This window comes from Kogia breviceps, chromosome 1, assembly GCF_026419965.1.
Source record: "Kogia breviceps isolate mKogBre1 chromosome 1, mKogBre1 haplotype 1, whole genome shotgun sequence".
Lineage (NCBI taxonomy): Eukaryota > Metazoa > Chordata > Mammalia > Artiodactyla > Physeteridae > Kogia > Kogia breviceps.
Window position 1 is genome coordinate 169,976,907 of NC_081310.1, and position 25,667 is coordinate 170,002,573.

General features: G+C 36.8%; 1 protein-coding gene across 1 annotated transcript in view; it reads right to left on the bottom strand.

The window, feature by feature from the left end:
• Nucleotides 1-25,667, bottom strand: part of RLF (RLF zinc finger) — a 77,459-nt gene that overhangs the window by 11,237 nt on the left and 40,555 nt on the right. The window contains exons 5-6 of the mRNA XM_059043757.2: nucleotides 23,288-23,490; nucleotides 4,216-4,352 (exon numbers count right to left, since the gene is read on the bottom strand). Coding sequence (XP_058899740.1) covers nucleotides 4,216-4,352; nucleotides 23,288-23,490 — 340 coding nt within the window. The remainder of the gene's footprint in view (nucleotides 1-4,215; nucleotides 4,353-23,287; nucleotides 23,491-25,667) is intronic.

Consider the following 25,667-nt stretch of genomic DNA (forward strand, 5'->3'; position numbering starts at 1 on the left):
CGTATTTTCTTATACTTTTAAGGAGGTAACTGGGATTCTCATATGGTAAAATTCTTATATAGATATAAAACTTGCTTCAAAGATTGAAATAAATATATGTCTCAAAAGACATATATGATCAAAGCTTATAATATTTAATGATGGAAAACTGGAACTATATATAACAAGTAAAATTAACTTAAAATGCCTTTAAATATTTGTGTTTGGTGACTAGCATTACTTTCCTAACCAGAAAAAGTAAAAACTGAGATAGGCCAGCTTTGAAAATAGCTACCAGGCAGGCAAGTAATTGGGATGACTGTTCATTTTTAAACTTAGAAGACTGCTTCATTCACATGTAAGCATGTTACTAATAAAACTTTAGAGAATAATGCAAAATTCTGAATAACAAAGTAAATGGAGAATTACATATGCTCCGAGATAAAATAAGTACCTACCAGGGTATATGTGAAATCTATGCTATTTGAAAAGAACAAAATTATCAAAGCTAGTAAAACCTGATTATGAAGATGGTAAAGGATATCTACTATCTAAAATTCACCAACTAGCTACAAGTTTAAAGTTAGGCAAATCTGATAAAGTGATAAAAGGCAGGTTGAGAATTAAAGTCTCTCAAAATGTTTTAAAAAAATCAGAATGTCTAGGGCTTGATTTATTCCAAATTAAATATTTCAAACTCTAGTTATCTTAACTCCAAATAACCATGATCAAAAAAGAACATTTCTATCATGTATTTTATATTTGTACACTTATTTCCACAGTTACAATTGAGCGATTTAAAACTATTACCAAAACAAACTAAAACTACTATTACCCACCCAAACATACAAACATGCCTGACACCATGAAAACTGGTGGATTACTAGTGAGAATGCCAAGATGTCACTTTAATCATCCATTCAAATCTGCACACTGGAACAATGAAACCACCAACAGCAACTTATAGCCTCCTGGATCATACATGCACTAGGACAATATGTCTTCAACCACTACAATGATGTGATTTTTTTAAAAATGGACAACCATTAAAGAATATACTGAAAATGATTCTACTATATGGATGCTTCCAATGTTCAGATGATTTACTGCACCCTCAAATTAGCCCACTGCCTACCTCAAGACAACAAATTATATACAAATTCATAAAAATTGGAAAGGAAATTTAGTTCTATTAATAGTAGGAAACACATTTTGGCAGACATCTATTTACCAAGCAAGAACCTTAAACTGCACTGTTTCTGCAAAGCAGGAGGCCCACAATGTCACACTGTGATCCAGAATTTAGGTATTTTAGAAATGAGGCAAAGAAAACTTTGTGGAATTAAGGAATGACCACTACCTAAAGAGGGCTCCCGCAAATATAGATGATTCTTATGACTTCATTTTTCCTCTAAAAAATTCAGTTAAATAAAACATGAATGGATATCTGGATCTGGTCTTTGCCAGGTGCTGGGGACTGAACTGTAAATTAGACAACATACATGACGACCCTGGTACAGCACAGTCTAGTTGGGAGAGAAGCGACACGAAATTACATCTGATGAAACACAAATATACAACATAAAAGATTTAAAGCTCAGAGGTGTTACAGAAACCAAAGGTCAACCTAACGAATACTCACTGAAAGCTTAGTGTGGAGGTTTAAGGTTCAACTGTATCATTTTATTTTAAAGAAGCAGCAGCAATTACACATCTGTATGTACACTGTCCCATTCAAAAGGGTTATCTTTCTCACTTGCATGGCTACTCTAATTATGTTACCATTGCTAGACATATATAGGGAACTCATTCCTCCAGCACTTCTTTGATTTTTGCAAATAGCCAAAAATCTTTTGGGGTTAAGCTTAATGAATAAGCTGAGTGATATACCTTTTGAGATCAGTAATATGGTAATTGCTATAAAGTAATGATATATTTTATTGCAATTTGTAAATGTCTCTGAAGGAAATTTAAAAGAATAAAAAACTGTTTTGGGTGATAGTTACATAGTTTACCTTTCAAATATCTTCAATGGTGACCAAATTCGAGAATGACATTTAATAAATTCTAATATGTGCATTTAAAATAAGTGACTGCTTTTATTATCATATTCCAATTTTACTGTCATCAATAAAATACCAATTAATAAAAATTTTTTTTCTTTTCTAGACAAATACTCCCATATAGCCTACTATCTTCAACACAGGACACCACTAGCACAACAAAAGAATCTATCCTATTTGAACAGAATTCCTGGGACTCATTCTCCTTAGTAAAATTCACTGTTTTTATGTTATGGCTATGCTAACTCCAATATCCCACTACCACCACCTCCTCACCCACCCACCCCCAAAGCCTTTGAAAACAACAGAAGGGCGAAAAAAATGTTTTAAAATTCTAAAATTTTATATTCTAGTTCCCTCTGAATTGCTTGGAAGAAGCTTACTTTTAACAAAGTGTGAAGTGATTTAAGATTTTCTTTCCTCTCCTTTACTCATTATAGCTCCTCAGGAGGCCAATAAGAGGGAAATCCCTTTTAATCCTTTCCTGCTGCAGGAGAACAGCATTAACCCTAGACTCACTAAAAAAAAGGGAAGCTATATCAAGAATATTAAAAGTACTGTGTGACTATAGTTTGAAAAAAACTTTATAATCTGTAACACATCCCATATATGATTTAATGTATTCTTTGCACTAAAAACTTCGCTATAGCTAGCAGATATTTTTTCATTATAGGCAAAGAAAACAACTGTAAAAAGAAAAAATGGGGGTTATTCCACAAGTAAATACATCTGCTTTACTGAGGTTAAATCTCTAATCTCTAGTGCATGATAAACAAATTCTTCTACTTGATAGTGATCAAAAGTCTCACTGCTCTGCTAAAATTCTTTTTACTTATAGCACTTTTTTTTTTTTTTTGGTTAGCTAACAAAATGCCCACAATGATATTTAAGCCCCTATCCCAGTATCTCCTTTCTCAGAGGAGATATAAGTCTGGCAGAGAGGACTCGGTAGAAGACTGCGATGTGAATTCTGTCCCTGTGCCAAGAAAACAACTGCACAGAAGAAAAGCACTGCATTAGGGGTTGAAACGCCTGGGCTTTATTCTCCCACTTTAGCTCTGAGACTGTGGGCAATTATAAGACTTCTCAGATCCCATTGATCCTCCACCGCCTTATCTGTACAACGATTATTAGGAGGATTGGGAGAGATAATTTAAGGAACTCAAATAGTATTTCTATAAAAATTAGTAAATAAAAAGAAATACAGCAACATAAAAAATGCTAATAACTATAAAACTTTATAGATATACACAGATGCTCCAGAGGGAGATCAATAAGGGCTGAAGTATATGAAAGGTTTTATTAGGTTTTCCTATAAACAAAATGCTTACTTCCAACTTCAAACCATTCTTAGAAGCTCCTCTAATCAAGGTTATGCAAATCCAATCCATCATTCTTTGAATTAAAGCTCAAATACTACCTCCTCCCTGACACCTTCCTTAAACACTGGTGTACAGTGAGCACCCTTCCCTAATCTCTTACAGTCTTTTCCATACCACTAATCTGATACTTAACGGATAGAGTCTTGCATTTTAGAGGTTTCCTGTGTACCACATTTGTCCTGCTGTCCTAAATAGTTTCAATACAGTTAAGATGAAAGAACCAAGGGTTACACTTACTGTGTCCTTTTTAGCAACTAAGTACTCTGTAGGCAAACAAGATATAAATGGAATTAAAACCAAATAATGCAATTGTGCTAAATAGTACCAAAGTTGCAAAAAAAGATTACAATTCAAATGGGTTTCCTTCTCTAGTGCAAGTTTGACCTAGAAACCTAGATAATTAGTGAGTTTCCAAATAAGAGGGGGAAAGTGACTATCAGAAGATGTAATAAATGTAAAGGAAAACAACCTAACACCAATTTGGTTTATACTGCCATAATTTTATCTTCAAAGAAGAAGATATATATTGAAGTTAACAGACAACTCTCCATGGAATAATCAAGAGGAGCTCAGACTTTTTACTCTTTCTTTATTTTTGGACTCCCCTGGAAAAGATTAAACCAATAATATTTTTAATTAAATGGTTTAGCTTTTAAGCAAGATTTAATTCTCATGTCATCATTTAATCTGATTAGTCTTTAAGTTTGAAATAAACCAACATTTTACATAAACCCTAAATGCTATATACTATGTACTAACAAATAAAGGGAATAAAAACTAAATATACTTACCAAGAACAATATACACTTGCAGTTTGGAGCTGCTGGGTAAGGTAAGTCGTACAAAGAACAAATGCTGTGTTATCCTGACCCTCAGATTCCAGGTTACATATGATGTCTAGTACCTCCTTGCAGTCGACCTTCGCAATCTATCAAAAATGAGATGACTAAGTCAAAAAGAAAATGGTGACTTTTCTGTAAACTTTGTTATATAACATGAAGCTTCTTTATAACATTTTCTGTCTTTGGTAATTGATGAGGCAAGAATTAGGGAGATATAATTTTCTTCTACTAATAGCTGAGTCTTCTGGAATAAAAATTTCATATAAGAAATTATTAGAGAAGAGAATAGATGCTATGAGGAAGTTCCACTGCAGTCCCAACACAGATAAAACATTTTTGTACAGTTAAAAAAATTACTCATCAACATTGTTACTATATAAAAGAATCAAATTATGTATAACTTCAGGTTATTTTCACCTGAAGTACCATCAACTTTTCTCCCACAGTTTTTTTGTTTCTTTCTTTCTTTTTCAATTTAATTCAAGTCACTCTAGTTATAGACAGAAAAATAACAAGCTTACCCTTACTCCCAGTAGGGCTAAAGGAGGCCAGCTGAGAAACTGTTTTAAATATAAATACTATATCAACATATCATCTTCTCATGTAATTAAGGAAAAACTATTTTGTATAACTGAGTTTTTCACACAACTAAAACACTTTTAGAAACACATCTTTTTCATTTACACTATTGATAGGAATCTTAAAAAATAACAAAAACAACCAACCTCTGGGCAAATCAGAAGAATTTTCCGGGGCTCTTTTTGTATAGTGGTAAAACAGTAGATTAAGACTTCTGAAGACCCTTTCTCACTCTCTATTTTATCATTTCCCTGTCTTAATAAACAGAATATGAAGAACATAGTCTATTTCATGACTGTGTCAGCATTATAAATGTCAATCATACTAGGCACCAAATATACAAAACAGTGATACTTTCAGGACAAATGAAGTGTTGTGTATCAGGGCAAATGAGGCATATAGAGTTTAGCTCATCTCCTTCCAGCGTGCTATGCAGAACCACTCTGGTGGTTCTAAGTCTCTAATTTTAGTTATACCCTCAGGTAGGCACAGAAAGGCTTCTTTCTCAGCTTAGCTCAAATGCCATTTTCTCACTGAATCCTTCCCTAACTGCTAAAAGCACGTTAGAATCCCTGGCAAAAACTCTACTCTCAAATTCTCCTTTGTAGCATTTACCACAACTGCAATTCAATCATTAGTTGAACAACTTATTAGCATGCCTTCTCTGCTAGAATATAAAATCCATGTGTTCAGGATTATGTACATCTTGTTCAAAACTCAGCCACTTATCACAGTGTCTGGAACATAGAAGACACTCAGTAAATACATGCTGATAAATGGAATAAATGAATCAAGTTTAATTTAAAGGTAAAAAGTTCGCGTTTAAAAAGTGAAACGTATTTAATACTGTGTTTTCTAATCTTTGAAAAGACAATGCAATGACATAATAAGCAGTGTAGTGCAGTGGTTAAAAGCAATTATTGTAGAAACAGACTGTATACATTCTCTTCCCAGCTCTATAGCTATAGCTATGTGATCCTGGATAAGTTACGTAACTTCTCAGTAACTTAGTGCCTCAGTTTCCTCATCTTTAAAATGGGAATAACAGAACCTTCCTCATAGTTATTATAAGAATTTTTAACATGTTTCAGTACAGCACAGTGACTATAGTTAATAATACCATATTGCATATCCGAAAGTTGCTGAGCGTTTATCTTAAAAGTTCTCATCACAAGAAAAAAATTTTTTGTAACTATGTATGGTGACAGATGTTATCTAGCTTTATTGTGATGATCATTTCACAATATATACAAGTACTGAATCATGATGCACACCTAAAACTAATATATTTCAATTATACCTCAATTTCTAAAAAATGTGCTATGTGTACCTATTAGAGCTAAGTTTTTTTAAAAAATATGTTTTAAAAGGGATTGGCAGGACTTCCCTGGTGGTGCAGTGGTTAAGAATCCGCCTGCCAATGCAGGGGACACGGGTTCCAGCCCTGGTCCGGGATGATCCCACATGCCGCGGAGCAACTAAGCCAGCCCATGCGCCACACTACTGAGCCTGCGCTCTACAGTCTGTGAGCCACAACTACTGAAACCCACGCGCCTACAGCCCACGCTCTCCCCTTCTGTGGATCAACTTTTCACTTTCTTGACTTTGACACACAAAGTTGGATGAAGTCCTATTTACTTTTCCTTTTGTCAACTGTGTTTTTGGTGTCACATATAAGAAACAACTGCCTAATCCAGGGTCTTAAAGATTTATTCCTATATTTTCTTCTAACATGTTACAGTTTTAGCTATTACATTTAAGTCTATGATTCATTTGGAGTTAATCTCTACGTGTGGTATTAAGGGTCAAACTTCATTCTGTTACAAGTAGATATCCATTTGTTAAAGAACCAACTACTGAAAAGATTATTCTTTCCCCCATTGAATGACCTTGGCATCCATGTAGAAAATCAACTGGCTATAAGCGTGAGGGCTTATTTCTGGACTCTCTCTCTTTTTTTCTTTGGCTGCGCCACACAGTACGTGGAACTTCCCTGACCAGGGATCAAACCCATGCCCCCTGCATTGGGAGCACAGAGTCTTAACCACTGGACCACCACGGAAGTCCTATTTCTGGACTTTCAATTTTAGTCTATTGATCTTTTCGCCTACCCTTTTGCCGGGAAAACACTGGCTTGATTACTGAAACTTTTTAGTGAGCTTTGAAATAAAGAAGTGAGTCCTCCTACTTTGTTCTTTTTACAAGATTGTTTTGGCTATCCAGGGTCCCTTGAATTTCCACATGAATTTTAGGATCATATCAATTTCTGCAAGAGAGGGAGGTAGAATTTTGACAGAGATAGCAATGAATCTGAGGATCAATTTGGGGAGTACTGCCATCCTAACAATACTGTCTTCTGGCCCAACAACGTGGGATGTTGTTAGTTTCTTTTACTTAGTTTCTTTCAACAATGTTTTAAAGTCTTCAGTATACAAACCAATCTTGTACTTCTTTTAAAAAAATTTATTCTAAATATTTTATTCTTTTTTTTTTTTTTTGCAGTACGGGGGCCTCTCACTGTTGTGGCCTCTCCCGTTGCTGAGCACAGGCTCCGGACGCGCAGGCTCAGCGGCCATGGCTCACGGGCCCAGCCGCTCCGCGGCATGTGGGATCTTCCCGGACCGGGGCATGAACCCGCGTCCCCTGCATCGGCAGGCGGACTCTCAACCACTGCGCCACCAGGGAAGCCTATTTTATTCTTTTTGATGCTATTGTACATGGGATTGTTTCCTTAATTACATTTTTTGTACTGTTCATTGTTAGATGTATATAAATAAAAATGATTTTTGTATATTGATCTTATTAGGGTCATTCATATACAAGATCATGATATATGCAATTAGAAATACTTATACATCTTCCTTTCCAATCTAGATGCCTTTTAACTATTTTCTTGCCTAACTGCTCTGACTAAAACTTCCAGCACAATATTGAATAGAAGTGTCAAAAGCAGACATTCTTGTTTTGTCCCTGATCTTTGGGGAAAACCACTCAATCTTTCATCACTAAGTATTATGTCAGCTGTGGGTTTTCACAAATGCTCTTTATCAGGGTGAGGAAGTTTCCAGCTTATTCCTAGTTTGCTGAGTGTTTTTAACACGAAAGGGTGTAGGATCTAGTTAAATGCTTTTTCTGTCTCTTGTGACAAACATGTAGCTTTTGTTCTTTATTCTATGGCACAGCATTTACATATAACCTACGCACATCCTTCTGTATACTTTAAATCACTTCAAGAATACTTATAATACCTAATACAATGTAAATGCTATATAAATAGTTGTTGGAGGGGGCAAATTCAAGTTTTGCTTTCTGGAAATTTTTCCCCTGAATATTTTCAGTCCACAGTTGGAGGCGGAACCCATGGATACAGAGGGCAGACAGTACTCCTTTTTATATATTGCTGGATTTGTTTTGCTGGGTTTTGTTGAGGATTTTTGCATCCATATTTGTTACAGATATTGGTCTGTACCCCTCTTTCTCTTGATATCTTAGTCTGGTTTCATTATCGGATAATAATGACCTCACTGCATGAGTCTGGAAGGATTCTCTCCTCTTTTACTTTCTGGAATACTTTGCGAGGGATTGGTGTAAATTCTTCTGTATATGTTTTGTACAGTTGACCAGTGAAGCCATGTGGATATGGGCTTCTCTTTGTGGGAAGTTTTTAAATTACCTACTCGATCTCTTTACTAGTCATAGGTATATTCAGTTTTTCTATTTCTTTGTGAGTTAATTTCAGTAGTTTGTTTCATTCTAAGATTTGTCCATTTCATCTAAGTAAATCTAACATTTTGGTGTATAGTTGTTCATGGTATGCTCTTATAATCGTTTTTATTCCTGTAATATCAGTAGTCATGTCCTCTCTTTCATTCCTGATTTTAGTAATTTGAGTATTCTTTTTTTATGTTTAGTCTAACTAAATAAAAGTTTATCAATTTTGTTGATCTTTAAAAACAAACTTTTATTACTTTTTGCTATTGATTTTGTATTCTCTATTTCATTTATTTATACTCTAATCATTATTATCTCCTTCCTCCTGCTAGCTTTGGGTTTAGTTTGCTCTTCTCTCTAGTCTTTTAGGGCAGATGGTTATTAATTTGAGATCTTTTTTTTTTGGCCACACTGCGCAGCTTGCAGGGGGATCTTAGTTCTCCGACCAGGGATTGAACCTGGGCCACAGCAGTAAAAGCCCAGAATCTTAACCACTAGGCCACCAGGGAACTCCCAAGATCCTTCTCTTTTTAAGATTGACATTTTACAACTGTAAAATTCCCCTAAGTGCTGCTTTAGTTGCATCCCATAAATTTCAATATGTTGTGTTTTCATCATTCATCCCAATGTGTTTTCTAACTTCCTGTTTTTTTCCTTTGATCAATTGCTTATTTTGAGGTGTTGTTTAATCTCCATATATCTGTGACTTTCCCATATTTCCTTCTGCTACTGATTTCTAATTTCATTCCATTGTGGCCAAAAAATTACTTCGTATGATTTCAATCCTTTTAAATTTATCAACGTTTGTTTTATGGCCTAACATATGTCTATCCTGGAGAACGTTCCATGTGCATTTGAGAAGAATGTATATTCTGCTGCTCTTGGATATTCTATAAATGTCTGCCTATGTCTAGTTGGTTTATAGTACTGCTCAAGCCTTCCATTTCCTTGTTGTCTAGTTGGTTTACCCACTATTGAAAGTGGAGTATTAAAGTCTCCAACTATTATATTTGAATTGTCTATTTCTCCCTTCAATGCTGCCAGCTCATGTATTTTGGGGCTCTTTTGTTCCTCAGATTGAGTAATCTCAATCGACTTTTTTCTTTTAAATTTGCTAATTCTTTCTTCTGCTAATTCAAATCTGATGTTGAGCCTCTTCAGTGAATTAATTTCAATTATTGTACTTTTTCACTCCACAGTCTCTATATGGCTCTTTTTTTTTCTATTTCTTTACTGCTATTGTCTACGTCTTGAGACATTTTTCTCATACTTTTCTTTAGTTGTTTTAGTTCTTTGAATATACAGTTAATCTTCATTATTTGCAGATTCTGTACTTATAAATTAGCCTACTTGATGAAATTTATTTTTAACCCCCAAATTCAATACTCACAGTGCTATCACAGTCATTCATGAACATGCATATGTAAATGGCAAAAAATTTGAATTCTTTCTTGAGCATGTTCCCAGCTAAGGTCAAACAAGGTGTTGCTCTGCTGCCTTTTTGTTTCAGTTCTCATACTGTAACAGTATCTTTTTCATGTTCTACTTAGTGCCACTCTTTAATGTTTTTGTATTTTTCATTGGTGATTTCACTGTGTAGAATAGCCCCTAGTTGTAGTGACAAAGTGCTGCCTAATTTCCTAAGTGCAAGAGACTGTGATGTGCCTTATGGAGAAAATACATGTGTTAAATAAGTTTCATGCAGGCATGAGTTACACTGCTGTTTGGCTATGAGTTTAATGCTAATAAATCAATAATATAAATTAAATAAGGTATCTTTAAACAGAAGCGCACATAAAACAAGGTTATGTATTGATCAGTTGACAAAAATTATGTGACCAGAGGCTTGCAGGAACCTAACCTTGTATTTCCCCTAGGAGCAATGGATTCAGTATAAGCTAATTCAGTGTTTGCAGTGACTATATAGAACATAACTAACACGAATTGAGTGTATTTGCAATAACTGATTTAAAGTTCCTTTTCTAGTAAGTCCAGCACCTGGGCATCCTAAGTTTCTGTTGGCTGCCTTTTTCCCTGTGTATGGACTACCGTATTTCTTTATAATGATAAGTGGATATTTTAAATAATACATTATGGCAACTCTGGAAATCAGAATCTTTCACCTCTTTGGGGTTTATTATTGTTACTGTTTGTTTAGTGACTTTCTTGGAATAATTCTGTAAAGCCTGTATTCGTTGTCATGTGTGGCCACTACAGTCTCTGCTTGGTTAGCTTAATTCAAGATGCTGAATATGTTGCTTAAATGCCTTGAACAAGCAAGTCTCTCTGCTTTTGCCAAGCAGCTGTGTGTGTGTGTGTGTTGGGGAATCCTTTCAATATTTCAGTAGGCAGTTTACAGCTCTAACCTGCCCTTCATTTCCTACTGTGCGAAGCCTCAAGGTAACCAAGAGGTGAGGGAGTAGAGCCTTCTCAGGTCATTCCTTGGCAGACATACATTTGTGTTACCTTCCAGAGTACTAGGAATATATCAGAGGTTTTCAAAGTCCTCTATGGATATCTTATATCCCAGTTCTTCTTTTTAATTTTTTTGTCAGTCTTTTGTTAAGCCCAACTGGTAATTCCTCCTCAGACAACTGTCATGTTAAATAATTACCAATCATTATTTTTGATAAATGCCCTGGGACAGAACTTTTGGTGGAGTGAGCTCTGAGTCAAATAAAGACAAATCCTGAGAACACAGCTTTTCAGAAAGTTGCCAAGTAGGTCAAATAGTGACAATTCTGTGGGGATGGGCTTTTGCAGAGTTCCAAAACCATTCTGCTTCCTCGGGTGGCTGCTAGGCTGCTGGTTTTCAAGGTTACTGCGAAGCTAGGGAGAGGGAAATGAGAAGTAGGGCAAGTTAAAATGCCACCAAGCTCACTGTTCTGAGATTCATGCGTTTTTCTTGAATAAAACTTCCTAGGGAAAAACAAAACAAAACAAAACTTCCTAGGATTATGGTATGCCTTTAGTTAATTTCCAGAGTTCTGCAAAAGTTAATGCCCTCCACTCTGGTTTCAAATGCTGATAACTCGGAACTCAATTTCCAGCACAGACCTTTCCCCAAGCCTCACATTGTGTGAATCTGTCTGCTGTTGCTCTCTCCTTTGTGTCTTTTCGCCTCTGTATTCCCAGTGCCTAATACAGTCTCCAGTGAATATATATTAAATGACTGGAAGGCATGCCTGTAGTATTTCTTACAATAACATCTGAATCTAATATTATCTCAGAATAAAATGCCTAATTTTATTTAAAAAAGAAAAAAGATCACCTCAGCTGTTGCAGAGAATGGATTTTGGGGACAAGAACAGATGCAATTAGAAGGCTTTCATAATAATCAGCGAATTAAACAGCAATGGTACGACAGGTAGCCAACTGGCATAAGAGAAGGTGGGTAGAGATGGCTTATTTGTCTTCTTAAGTTATCTTCATGCTTAGGCTAATCAAGGTAAACTAGTATTCTGGCCAGTGCCATTACTGGAATATTTTAACATTTACATTTCTGTAGAACTATGGTTTTCAATCTAGTATTTTCCTGATCAGTTCCGGGGTATAATGCAAATAATTTGTTCCTAATAATGGATTTTAAAAAACAAGCTGGTAAATGTTTTTTTCAAAAAGGAATCAAAGTGGAAGTTATCCACATAATAAGATTTCTCTCACTTGCATCCCTGAGTAGGAAAAAGGGAGGAGTCAGTTAGCAAGCCTCCATTTAATGTAACCCTGGGGCTACTTTTGACAGAATCATCCCTGTTAGGTTCACAGACATCACCTGGAAAAAAGGTTGTGCTTCTAAAAACCAGGTTTCTTTTAAACTGCAGCAATACTACAGACCAACACTGTGCTATCGAGTGGTCACTTGTATGTTTCCTAAAGAAACAAATGGTCATTGATGCTTCTAGTTAAATCCCGTGACTCTGAGTAACTGAGAGAAGCCTGAATTGTCCTACTGAATTCTTGAAAATGACTGTGTCTGACTAACTCCCCATGATGACCCCTTCAATATAATCATATATCAACAAAAATACCCACACATAACCCATGAAAGTAACAGCAGAGGTGAGATCCAAATATATACTAAGTTTTAGGAAGATGTCTCTTCAAAGCTATTTAAAAGAACTCTGCTTTCGGAGATAAAATATTTAAATAGGCAAATCTTCCACTTCTTCATACAGGCTTCTACCTTTAGTGTATTTTCTGAAAGTACATCTCATTCACCATATGACCATAATGATACATAAAGTAATATTATCGATTTTAATTTTAATTATACACTTTATTATTCCTTGTTCAGGATCCATCTTAATCTTCTTATTTAAGGTATCTGGCGACTTCCCCAGTGGCGCATTAAGAATCCGCCTGCCAATGCAGGGGACACGGGTTTGAGCCCTGGTCCGGGAAGATCCAGCTTGTCGTGGAGCAACTAAGCCCGTGAACCACAACTACTGAAGCCTGCGGGCCTAGAGCCCTTGCTCTGCAACAAGAGAAGCCACCGCAATGAGAAGCCCGTGCACCGCAACGAAGAGTAGCCCCCTCTCACCACAACTAGAGGAAGCCTGCACGCAGCAACGAAGACCCAACGCAGCCAAAAATAAATACATAAATAAATAAAAATAAAAATTAAAAGGTACATCTGGAATCTCTATGCTGTTGTTTACTGTTTCTTCTACTCCCAAACTGGATTCCCAATGGGTCCTGTTTAACTGTATTTGCTCTGTTTACCATTTACATACCTAGTGACTGTGTCAATTCCCAACAGTGTTAGACTGGTGAGTAAATCGGGACCTGTTTGTCTTTTCCTTTCCTTATCAAGAGAAGAAGCAAGCCTTGTAACCACATTAGACACTGAAGATGCAGTTCATTCAGGGATCAAGACTGAAATGAACCACTTCTTTATCTGTGCCAAGAACTCTGCAGACAGATTTCTTGCTCTTCATAATAATAGAAGTGCTTCATGTTTAAAACATCGTTATCCTTTATACTATATGTGGGAAACTTGACCTTTGCAAAGATTTCCTCTTTCAGTAATAAAAAATATACACATAGGAAACATCCACTTGCGACACTAGGCCATGGCCAAGTCTGTAACTTTCCTTAAAATCCTTTCATATGTAGGGACTTCCCTGGAGGTCAGTGGTTAAAGACTCCACACTCCCAATGCAGGGGGCCTGGGATCCATCCCTGGTCGGGGAACTAGATCCCGCATACCGCAACTAGGAGCTGGCACGCTGCAGCTGGGGATCCCACAAACCACAATGAAGATCCCTCGTGCGGCAACAAAGATCACCTGTGCCCTAGCTAAGACCTGGTGTAGCCAAATGAATGAATAAATAAATATATTTTAAAAAATCCTTTCATATGTAAAATTAATAAGTGTCATCTCATCCAATTCTAAATAAGGTATTTACAACCTAGAACTTGAGGATTCCATGGAGTTCTAAATTTTGGGTTCTGAATTCTGGCTTTCAAGCTGACCCCATCAATTAATCTTAATTGTACGTGTCTGGCTAAATCTTCCCCAGCAAAGGTTTCCTATTACACACACCCATTATTGTGATACCCACAGGTGCCAAAATATAAGTACTTTTATTCCCAGCTGTTACTCAAGTTAATTTGACTCTTCTCCTGAACTCAGCTGAAGTAGATGGCAAATGTTGTGTATAACTTTGCTGCCTTAGAACATGTGCTGATTTTAAACTCCAATTAATGAACATCTAGTGATTCACTGGTCCTTTCCCAAAGCAAATTTTTAAAGATTTCTTTAATTCTGCTCTCACTTGCAAAAGAAAGCATCACTGGATAAGAGACTAATTATGATGGTACCAGTGTTCCTTTTAAAATAATTTTATGATGTGTGCCAAATGTCGCATTGACATATTTAACAAATGAATCCCAATCATTATAAAAATATTTTAAGTTGCACCTATACATAAATGTATAACTATGAATGGAATGAAAATACCACCAAAATGTTTCCTGTTAGAACATGACTCATCAGTGTTTACCAACTAGAAGTAAGTTGTACAGCGTAAAGAGAGCTGGCCAGGGAGCCAGAAGATCTGTGTTCTAGCCTGGGCTTGGACTTAATAATTAGCTTAATGAAGGTAGGGCCTTGGAAACACTACCTCTTGGCCTCAGTCTCACCACTGGTGAATCATGGAAGGTTAGACTAAATGATATTTAATGGTTGTAATACACTAGGAAATCTGAATCTTGCATAGCAAAGGTCATCAAACATTTTTTGAAAACACCCAGACAGAAAATATTTTCAACTTTGTGGGCCAGATGGTCTTGGTTGCAGCTATTCAGCTCTGCCATAGTACAGCAAGACCAGTCATAAACAATAAACAAATAGGCGTGACTGTGTTTCAGTAAAACTTTATTTACAAAAACAAGTAGCCGGGTGGATTCGATCCACAGACCATAGTAAATCAGATCACATTTCCAATAACCCAGTTCCTTGCATTCTCCACAAATTTGTTGAAAGGAATTAATACTATAACTTCAGGAAGAAATCCTGTTTTCTTGATTTGTTATTAATAAACCAGGAAAGATCCTGTACAAAGCATCCCATATCCTCCCTGTTCTCCCATAGCCCCCTCTTCTTTGCCATTCTTGTCAGTAGCAGAGCACCCCCATTCTTCCAGTTTCCCAGGTCTTATGAGTCTCTTAAAGGGATCTCTGCACATTATCCCTTATTTTTGTCCTGTCAGCAAGTCCCATCCTTTCTCCTCTTGCTAACTCCAATCTCTTCTCCTAAATCTAATATGTACTCTGTCTATGCTTCCTAAAACACTGTTTCAGTCATTTCACTTCCTATCTTCAAGACCTTCCTAATTTCTACTGCATTGAATCTAAGTTCAAATGCACTGGAGTTTCCAAGGCCTTACTTTTCCCTACGCAACAGGTCTTATTTCTCACAAGACCTAAACATCCACTCTCTGCCCCAGGCAAGGTGTTCTCTAGTGGTTCCCTACAAAGTGTATATTCATTTCTGTGCCTTTACTACCACAGTCAGTTATCCCCAAACCATTCTTTCTACCCACCCAAACCCCACCATTATTTCAAGGTCCAGCTCAAGGATCCATTTTTATAAAGCCTTATAGTCCAGTCCACAAAATATTCTCTACCTCTATGGAATTTAGAGGCACTATCATATGGCTTAGTACTTATCTTCCTATTACTGTTTCTGGCAACCAGACTAGGCCATGTACATCCTTATGTATTTGCCAATGCCTAATAGAATGCTAAAAACAAAATAGGTTTTAAATAAACAAAGGCTGAGAGATAGAGGGATCAAATCCAAGGTCTAGCATTTTTGCTTCTTCTGAATTCTTTTAGCATATATTAGGTGCTGAGAATAACCATTACTCCATCTTATTATGATTAAGCTTCCCAAACACATGATATTGCAGCTGTTATTAGAGGTAAGCAGTCTCCCATCTCCTTACCCTTCCCAACATTGCAAACAAATAAATTTACAGGCTTATATTTAGTCCCTACTATGTGGCTACGTATTTGTCTAGGATGTAGAGATACAGCAATGGACAAACTTATGTCCCTGTCCTTACAATGTTTTCAATCTAGTGGGAGGAAACAGAGAATAAGCAAATATTATGTCCAGAAGTAGTGGTATGTACTATAAATAAAAAAAACAGGTAGATAAGGGGGCAGAGAGTGATGGGGGTCCTTTTAGATGGATTTGTATATATTTATAATAATTGACAGGAGGGCTTCCCTGGTGGTGCAGTGGTTGAGAGTCTGCCTGCCGATGCAGGGGACGTGGGTTCGTGCCCTGGTCCGGGAGAATCCCATGTACCGTGGAGCGGCTGGGCCCGTGAGCCATGGCCGCTGGGTCTGCGTGTCTGGAGCCTGTGCTCCATGACGGGAGAGGCCATGGCAGTGAGAGGCCCGCGTAAAAAAAAAAAATAATAATAATAATAATAATAATTGACAGGAGATATTTATTAAAGAAAAACAAGACTGAGTAGGGGGAGATAGGGTGTTATTTTAGGTGGGACAGTGAGGAAGGCCTCTCTAATATGGCAATATTAAGGAGAGATGTGAATGATGTAATGGAATGAGCTATCCAACCTATATTGTGGCAGGGCATTCCAGGGAGTGATCTAAGGCAAAACTCTAAGGTAGGAATATGTTTGGCTTGTTCAAAAAACAGCAAAGACAAGAGGGCTGGAGAGGAGTGAGCGTTAAGCTGTACAAGATATAGTCAGAGATGGTTAGACAAGTAGCCAGGGGCCATGGCACACAGAATATAAAGACTTCTGGATTTACTGTGAGCAAGACAGAAAGTTATTGAGTGGTTCTGATCAAGGAAGTGACATGGCCTGATTTTTCAGAGATTATTCTGGCTGCTTTGGGGAAAAATAAACTGTAGGAGGCAAGAGTGAAAGCAAGTACACCAGTTCAAAGGCTTCCAGATTCATCTTTGTATCTCCAATGCCTAAGAGAGCATATGACATATAGACACTTAGGTATATACCACCTAGAATAGTATTTATGATCCTATATCTTTAATATTAGTGGTAGTACACCAAACTCAGGTTTGAATCTCAGCTTATCTACTTTAAGTTTTATAACCATGAACATATTACTTTATCTGAGCCTCACTTCCTTACCAAAATGGAGCTACCTAAGAGTTGTGAGAACTAAATGTGACAGTGTATACATAGCATTTAGCATAGTGCCTAATACATGGTAAAAGCTCAAAAAAGTGGTAGCTGGTTGTTCTCTACCTGCCTCCTGCCCCTCCAACAATGAGAATATAGTTGGAAGGCAACTGACTTCATTTATATTTATTCTTATTCTTTCATTAATTTTTATTTCTTAACTATTGTCTTTTTTTAAAATTAATTGTTATTGGAGTATAGTTGTTTTACAATTGACTTCATTTAGAGGAAAGCTCATAAAAACAAAACAAAGCCCTAACACCAGGAATATCAGGAGCTTAGTTATGGATGTGTTAAGTTTAAGATGCCATTAGCCATGCAAGTCAAGATAGTGATTAGGCAGTTGCATATATGAGTCTGGAGCTCAGAAGAGAGGACTGAGCTGGAGATAAAACATCTGGGATTCAGGCCGTAACTGGCATTTAAGACCGTGAGCCTAAATGAAATCACCAAGGGAATAACGTGTAAATAGAAAAGAAAGGACACAAAAAGAGTCCTAGAGTAATATAACATTCAATCATCAGAGAGAGGAGGAGGAAGAGCAAGTAGAAGTGAGAAAGATCAATCAGCCAGGTAGACAGAAAACCAAGAGAGTATAGAACCCTAGAAGCCAAGTGGAAAAATCCATTAAAAGTTTAAAAGACAGAGTTAATAAGTCAGATGGAGTAAGGTGAAAACTGGGAAGTCATCGTTGGATTTTTTTCTTCCAGTTGTATTGAGATAATACTGACATATAGCACAGTAAAAGTTTAAGGTGTACAGCATAATGATTTGGCTTACATACATCCTGAGGCCATTATCACAATAAGTTTAGTGAGCATCCATCATCTCGTATAGACACAAAATTAAAGAGATAGAAAAAAAACTTTTTTCTTGTGATGGGAACTCTTAGGATTGACTCTTTTAACAACTTTCATATGTAACGTTGAGCAGTGTTAACTATATTTATCATGTTGTACATTACAATCCCGGTACTTATTTTATTAACTAGAAGTTTGTACTTTCTGACTGCTTTCATCCAACTCCCCGTCACTCCACTCCTCACCTCTGGTAACCACAAATCTGATCTCCTTTTCTATGAGATTGTTTGCTTTTGAAGTATAATTGACCTACAACAGTATGTTAGCTCCTGTTTCACAACACAGTGATTCAATGTTTCTATACATTTCAAACTAATCACCACAATAAGTATAGTTATGCTATGTCATTATACAAAGATATTACATAGTTATTGACTATATTCCCCATACTATATATTTCATACTCATGACTCATATATTTTGCAACTGGAAGTTTGTACCTCTTAATCTCACCCATCTATTTCTTTCCTCCTCCCTGCCCACTCTCCTTTGGCAAACACCTGTTTGTTCTCTGCATCTAGAACTCTGTTTCTATTTTAAGTTTGTTCACTTGTTTTGTTTATTTAGACTTTATATATAAATGAAATCATATAGTATTTGTCTTTCTCTGCCTGATTTATTTCACTTAGCATAATACCCTCTAGGTCCATCCATGCTGCAAAAGGCAAGATTTCATTCCTTTTTATGGCTGAGTAATATTCCATTGCATATATGTATACACACACAATGCGAGATATATATATATATATATATATATATATATATATACCTCACATCTTCTTTATCCATTCATCAACTTAGGTTGCTTCGCATCTTGGCTATTGTAAATAATACTATGAACATAGGGGTGCATATATCTTTTCTAATTAGTGTTTTGGCTTTCATCAGATAAATACCCAGGAGTAGAACTGCTGGATCATATGGTAGTTCTATTTTTATTTTTTTGAGGAACCTCCACACTGACTCCACAGTGGCTGTGCCAATTTACATTCCCACCACCAGTGCACGAGGGTTCCCTTTTCTCCACATCCTCGTCAACACTTGTTATTTGTTGTCTTTTTGATAACAGCCATTCTGACAGGTGTGAGGTTATACCTCATTGTAGTTTTGATTCAAAGTTCCCTGATGGAGCTTCCCTGGTGGCACAGTGGTTAAGAATCCACCTGCCAATGCAGGGGACATGGGTTCGAGCCCTGGTCTGGGAAGATCCCACACGCCGCGGAGCAATTAAGCCCATGCGCCACTACATCATTTACTGAAGAGGCTATCTTTACCCACTGTATATTCTTGCCTTCTTTATCATAGATTAATTGACCATATAAGTGTGGGTTAATTTCTGGGCTCTCTATTCTGCTCCATTGATTTAGGTGTCTTTTTTTGTGCCAGTACCACACTGTTTCGATTACTGTGGCTTTGTAGTATAGTCTGAAGTCAGGGAACATGATACCTCCAGCTTTGTTCTTCTTTCTCAAGATTGGTTTGGCTACGCGGGATCTTTCATGTTTCCATACAAATGTTAGAATTCTTTGTTCTAGTTCTATGAAAAGTGCCACTGGCATGTGATACGGTTTGCACTTTATCTATAGATTGCCTTGGGTATGGTCATTTTAACAATATTAATTCTTCCAATCCATGAACACAGTATATCTTTCCACCTGTTTGTGTCATCTTCAATTTCTTTCATTGGTGTCTTACAGTTTTTGGAGTACAGGTATTTTCTTCCATAGTTAGATTTATTCCTAGGTACTTTACTCTTTTTGATGCAACTGTAAATGGGATTGTTTTCTTAATTTCTTTGATAGTTCATGTTAGTGTACAGAAGTGCAACAGAATTTGTATCCTGCAACTTTACCAAACTCATTGATGAGCTCCTCTAGTTTTTTGGTGGTGTCTTTAGGATTTTCTACATATAATATCATGTCATCTGCAAACAGTGACAGTTTTACTTCTTCCTTTCCAATCTGGATTCTTTTAATTTCTTTTTCTTGTCTGACTGCCTTGGCTAGGACTTCCAATACTATGTTGGATAAAAGTGGTGAGAGTGAACATCCATGTCTTGTTCATGATCTTAGAGGAAATGCTTTCAGCTTTCCACCACTGAGTATGATGTTAGCTGTGGGCTTGTCAGATATGGCCCTTGTTATGTCAAGGTATGTTCCCTCTATACACAATTTTTGAGAGTTTTTATCATACATGGATGTTGAATTCTGTCAAAAGCCTTTTCTGCATCGGAGATAAACATATAATTTTTATTCTTCAGTTTAATGTAGTGTGTCACACTGATTGATTTGTGAATATTGAATCATACGTGCATCTCTGGGATAAATCCCACTTGATCATGGTGCATGATCCTTTTAATGTATTGTTGAATTCAGTTTGCTAATGTTTTGTTGGGAATTTTTACATGTATGTTCATCAGTGGTATCAGCCTGTAATTTTCTTTTTTCGTGGTGTCTTTATCTCGTTTTAGTATCAGGGTGATGCTGGCCTCATGTAATGAGTTTGAAGTATTCTTTCCTCTAGAAGTTTTTGGAACAGTTTGAGAAGGACAGGTATTAACTCTTCTCTAAATGTCTGGTAAATTCAACTGTGAAGCCATCTGGTCCTGGACTTTTCTTTGTTAGGAGTTTTTTAAATTATTGATTCAATTTCATTACTGGTAATTAATTGTTCTGCTCATATTTCCTATTTCTTCCTGGTTCAGTCTTGGGAGATGGTAAATTTCTAGGAATTTGTCCATTTCTTCCAGGTTGTCCATTTTATTGGCATATAGCTGTCTGTAGTAATTTTTTATGATCTTTTGTATTTCTCTGATGTCAGTTCTGACTTATTTTCCATATCTCAATTTATTGATTTGGGCCCTCTTTTTTTCTTGATGAGTCTGGCTAAAAGTTATCAATTTTGTTTATTTTTTCAAAGAACCAGCTCACTGAAAGTTTCACTGATATTTCCTATTGTTTTTTAAAATCTCCATTTCATTTATTTATTTATTTTTATTTTGGTTGTGCCAGGTCTTAGTTGCTGCAGGTGGGCTCCTTAGTTTCAGCTCGTGGGTTTTTTAGCTGCAGCACATGAACTCTTAGTTGCAGCATGCATGTGGGATCTAGATCCCTGACCAGGGATCAAACCTGCGTCTCCTGCATTGGAAGGCAGATTCTTAACCACTGTGCCACCAGGGAAGTCCCACATTTATTTCTCCTCTGATTCTTTACGATTTCTTCCCTACTACTAACTTTGGGTTTTATTGGTTTTTGTTTTCGTTTTAGTTCCTTTAGGTGTAAGGTTAGGTTGTTTATTTGAGATTTTTCTTGTTTCCTGAGGATGTTATAAACCTCCCTCTTAGAACTGCTTTTGCAGGTGTATTTAGTGATGTGGTGGACTGGCACAAGTCAATGCCATATTAGAATATACATTCAAGGAGAAAAATGTTAAACAGTAAATTCAGACAATGGTTCAAGAAATTACACTGAAAGGGCAGGAGAGAAATGGGGTGGTAGCTGGAAGAAGAAGTCTTTCTCTTTTAAAAATGGAAGAAATAACAGCATAAATGCTGATGTGATAGTTACAGCAGAGGGGGAAATTGATAAATGCAGTAGAGAAAGGGAAAACTGCTGCAGCATTATACTTGAGGGGGCAAGCACAGATGGGTTCTGATACTGAAGTCAAGGGGATTGTTGGCCTTAGCAGGGTAAAACAGATATAGTTTATCCTTAGTAACAGAAGAGAAGGTGTAAACGCATAAATGCAGGTAGGTGAACAGATGTCATGGAAATTCTCTTCCAACTGTCCCAGTTTCCTCAGAAAAATAGGAAGAAAGTTCATCAGTGGAGACAGAGATGGGACAGAAGGTATTGTAGCATAGGTTTAAAGAAAAAGGGGCTTCCCTGGTGGTGCAGTGGTTGAGAGTCCGCCTGCTGATGCAGGGGACACGGGTTTGTGCCCCGGTCCGGGAAGATCCCACATGCCGTGGAGCGGCTGGGCCCGTGAGCCATGGCCACTGAGCCTGTGCGTCCGGAGCCTGTACTCCGCAACGGGAGAGGCCACAACAGTGAGAGGCCCGTGTACCACCAAAAAAAAAAAAAAAAAAAAAAGGAAAAGGAAAAAGTATGAAATAGTAATCTAGGAGAGTGGGAGAGTGAATGAACTAAAGAAACACAGTGTGACTGAATTAAAGTAAAATCAGTTGCCAGGTTATTCTCCACCTAAGTTTGGCCCCACTGGTGCAGGTAAAGATACAAAACAGGTGGAGATGTAGGGATAATGAGGATACAGGTTAGTCAAATAAGCACAATTAAGGGAGAGACCAGCAGAGGAATTGAGGGTGTATGCAAAGGAGTGCTAATAATGATTGACTATGGAAAAGCAGAGTAAGGAGAGTGAAAAGCTGATCAGACTGATAGACTGTTGGTCCTGGTGGAGTCTGAATATTAAAGGGAGTGAAGTGGAAAGGTGGAGAGTTTCATTTGGAGAGTAAGATATTTACAGCTGAAATTGTCATGAAAGGTTAAGAATTACTACAGCATAGAACCAGATCCTTGGGATTCCTACATTTAATAAGAAAGTTCAGTGTAGAGGTAAAATGAGAATCCATATGTAAGACCTGAGTGGCAGGTAAGAGAATTAAAGGTAGATGATGGAATATACCCTTGGAATTCCTCATTTTCTCTGTATAATTTATCAAAAACTCTTAGAGAAAACTAATTCCAACTTTTCTAAGGAAAACAATGATTCAGGTTAAAAAAAAAGTTTGTCTGCTTAATCATTGTTCAAAATGTATTCATGGTTTCTAAAGTCCTACACCTCTCTGCTTACAGAGTTAAATAACTGCCATTCTCTTTAGTTTATCTCTTGACACCAGTATTAATAATTTCCACATTTCCCAGAGAGAAATCATTAGTTTAAGAAGAAAAAGCAACTTTCATATTTAAAGATTTCAAAGCAAACCATCACCCAAATACATAAACATTCATCTGCATAATCTTTAATTATCTACTTTTCAAATCCACCTACAAGACATAACTTTATATCCAATCTGTTGAACAGTTAAATATACAATTAAAATGGTACTTTTCATAGCGTGAAAAAAAATGAGTCTTGGGTTTCAGCCTGGCATACAACAATTATTAAAATCTATTAAATTCATAGTTAGTGTGAATGACAACAGCAGTTATTTGCTTTACTTACCTCCTTAATAGCATCTTCATTAGGAAGAATGGAACATAAGCATGTGATATAGGCTTGCTGAAAAGATGACACATTTGAAATTTCTTTAGATTCTGCACATAGTTTTGATAAAGCAGTAGCCTGGGGGATGCAGTTAGATTTCAACAAATGTTTTATTCGCATTTGCAGAAAGAAAGGTCCTTCTTGTGCAATCAATTTATTGACTAGAAAAAAGGAAAAATAAAAGTTTGATAACATACCACATAACATGTCAAGGTTGTAAAGATGAAAGTTTGATATCTTTTGCTGTTGCTTGTTTTTAGTGGACAAAAAGTCAGCTGATATAACTGCAAGTTTATTCTGATCTCAGTACTCATCTAACAGAGCAAAGAGCAAAATAAATTAATGTTGCTAATTATTCCCACATTACTTAGTAGTTTTATTTTGAACACCATACCTATTAATAAAGCTACTACTAACATTTCATCAAAGTTCATTCTTTCACCTTCTCCTCCCTCACTTTCTGATAAGGATAATAAGGAACAATGAAGTGAACTATAAACTTAAGTACAAGGCAAAAAGGCAAGTATCCTGTGTAATATTAACAACTACCACTTGTACACTTATGAGGTACCAAGCTTTAAGCTGACTGTTTTCATATACCTCTCATTTATTCTTCACACCACCACCAAGGCAAGTATTGTTATCCCCAGTATAAGGTTAGGAAAATTAATACTCAGAGAAATTAGGTAACTTGCCAAGGATTCCAAAGCCAGTGGTGGTCTTTCCGCTAAACCAGGCATTTCTCAAAGTGTGTTCCACCGACCAAAAGACCTGAGAGATAGTCCTAGAAAAAAAAAGGATTCCTTGGTCAAATCTCTGAACAGTCCTGCAATGAAGAAAACTGTTCACTTTTATTTAACCCAATGTTTCCCAAACTGATTTGACCAGAGAACCCTTTTACACATATCATTAGCACAACGTAAAATCTACGTTCCTGGTTCAGTACACACTTTGGAAAATGCTGCTCTGAGTAGTACTCAGTATTAAGCACCTGAACACCGATTTGTAGTGTTCTGGACAAGCTCGATTTACAAATAGTAAATACTTAACAAGTGTGTGGCATCGTTACACAGTATTATTTAAAGAACAGAGGTGGAAATACACACATCAAGATGAGTGGCAAGCAAACAAACTGCTTTAGGTGGTTCACCTAAAACAGTGTTTCTTAAACTTGGAAGTGCCTTCTGAACCACCTGGGGAATTGTAGTAAAATGCAGATGCTAATTCAGTAGGTCTGGGATGGGACCTGAGACTGTGCTTTTCTAATAAGTCTCTCAGGTAATAGCCATGCTACTAGGTCTACAGGCCACATGTAGAATAGAAATCATTAATATTAATGATTAACCACCGGGACGGTGGGGAGGGGAGGGACAGACCACTGGCCCAGTCTTAACTACATATCAGAATCAACTGTAGAGATTTTAAAGTTCTCTTTTTAAAAAAATAGGTAACACCATATATGCAAACGACACAAAATTCAAAAGGCACACCAAAAAGTATACAGTTAAAAGTTGTCTCCCTTCTACTCTGACTCCAGTCCCCTAGGCTCTCTCCCCAAGAAACAATAATCATTTCCAATTTTTTGTTTATCCTTCCAGAAACATTCTTAGTACAGAAGACATATTTCTTTTCCCACTTACTATATCATACGGGTCATTCTATCACATCACTGTACATTGAGAGCTACCTCAATACTTTTAACAAATAAGTATTGTTCCACTGTAGGGATATAATTAATTTAACCAATCCCCTCCTGATACACTTGCAAGTTGTTTCCAATCTTTGACAACTGTCAATAATGCTCCAATTTACAGTCCTGTACAGAGGCCATTTCACACATGCATGACTGTATCTATAGCAAAAATTCCTAGAAGTGAAATTACTGCCAAATTAATCTCCAGAGACTGTACCAATTTACAGTCCCAGCACTTATAGGTGGAAGGTGCCTGTTTCCTGTGGCACTTCAAAAAGGTCTGTATTCCAGAGCTCCAACCCTGGAGATTTTGATTTAGCAGGTAGAGCCTGGACCTTGGGGGTGCGTGTGTGTGTGTTTTGGTTTTAAATTCCATAGATACTCTAATACACAGTCAAAGTCAAAAGGCATGGACAGAAAACAGATCATGTGCATTTGGACTTTTCTCTATTTTAGTCCCACAAGCACTAAATTCCACAAAATGAACTCACAGTCATATCTCAAATAGCTCCTCGTTCCTTACTTCTATTTTCAGTAATGGTATTCTCTCAATCATAAAGAAATGAAATTTTGGCATTATCCTTCCTTGCCAACTCCTTTCCTAAGGAAATCAACTTAGTTACTGTCCTAGCAATTCTTTTTTAA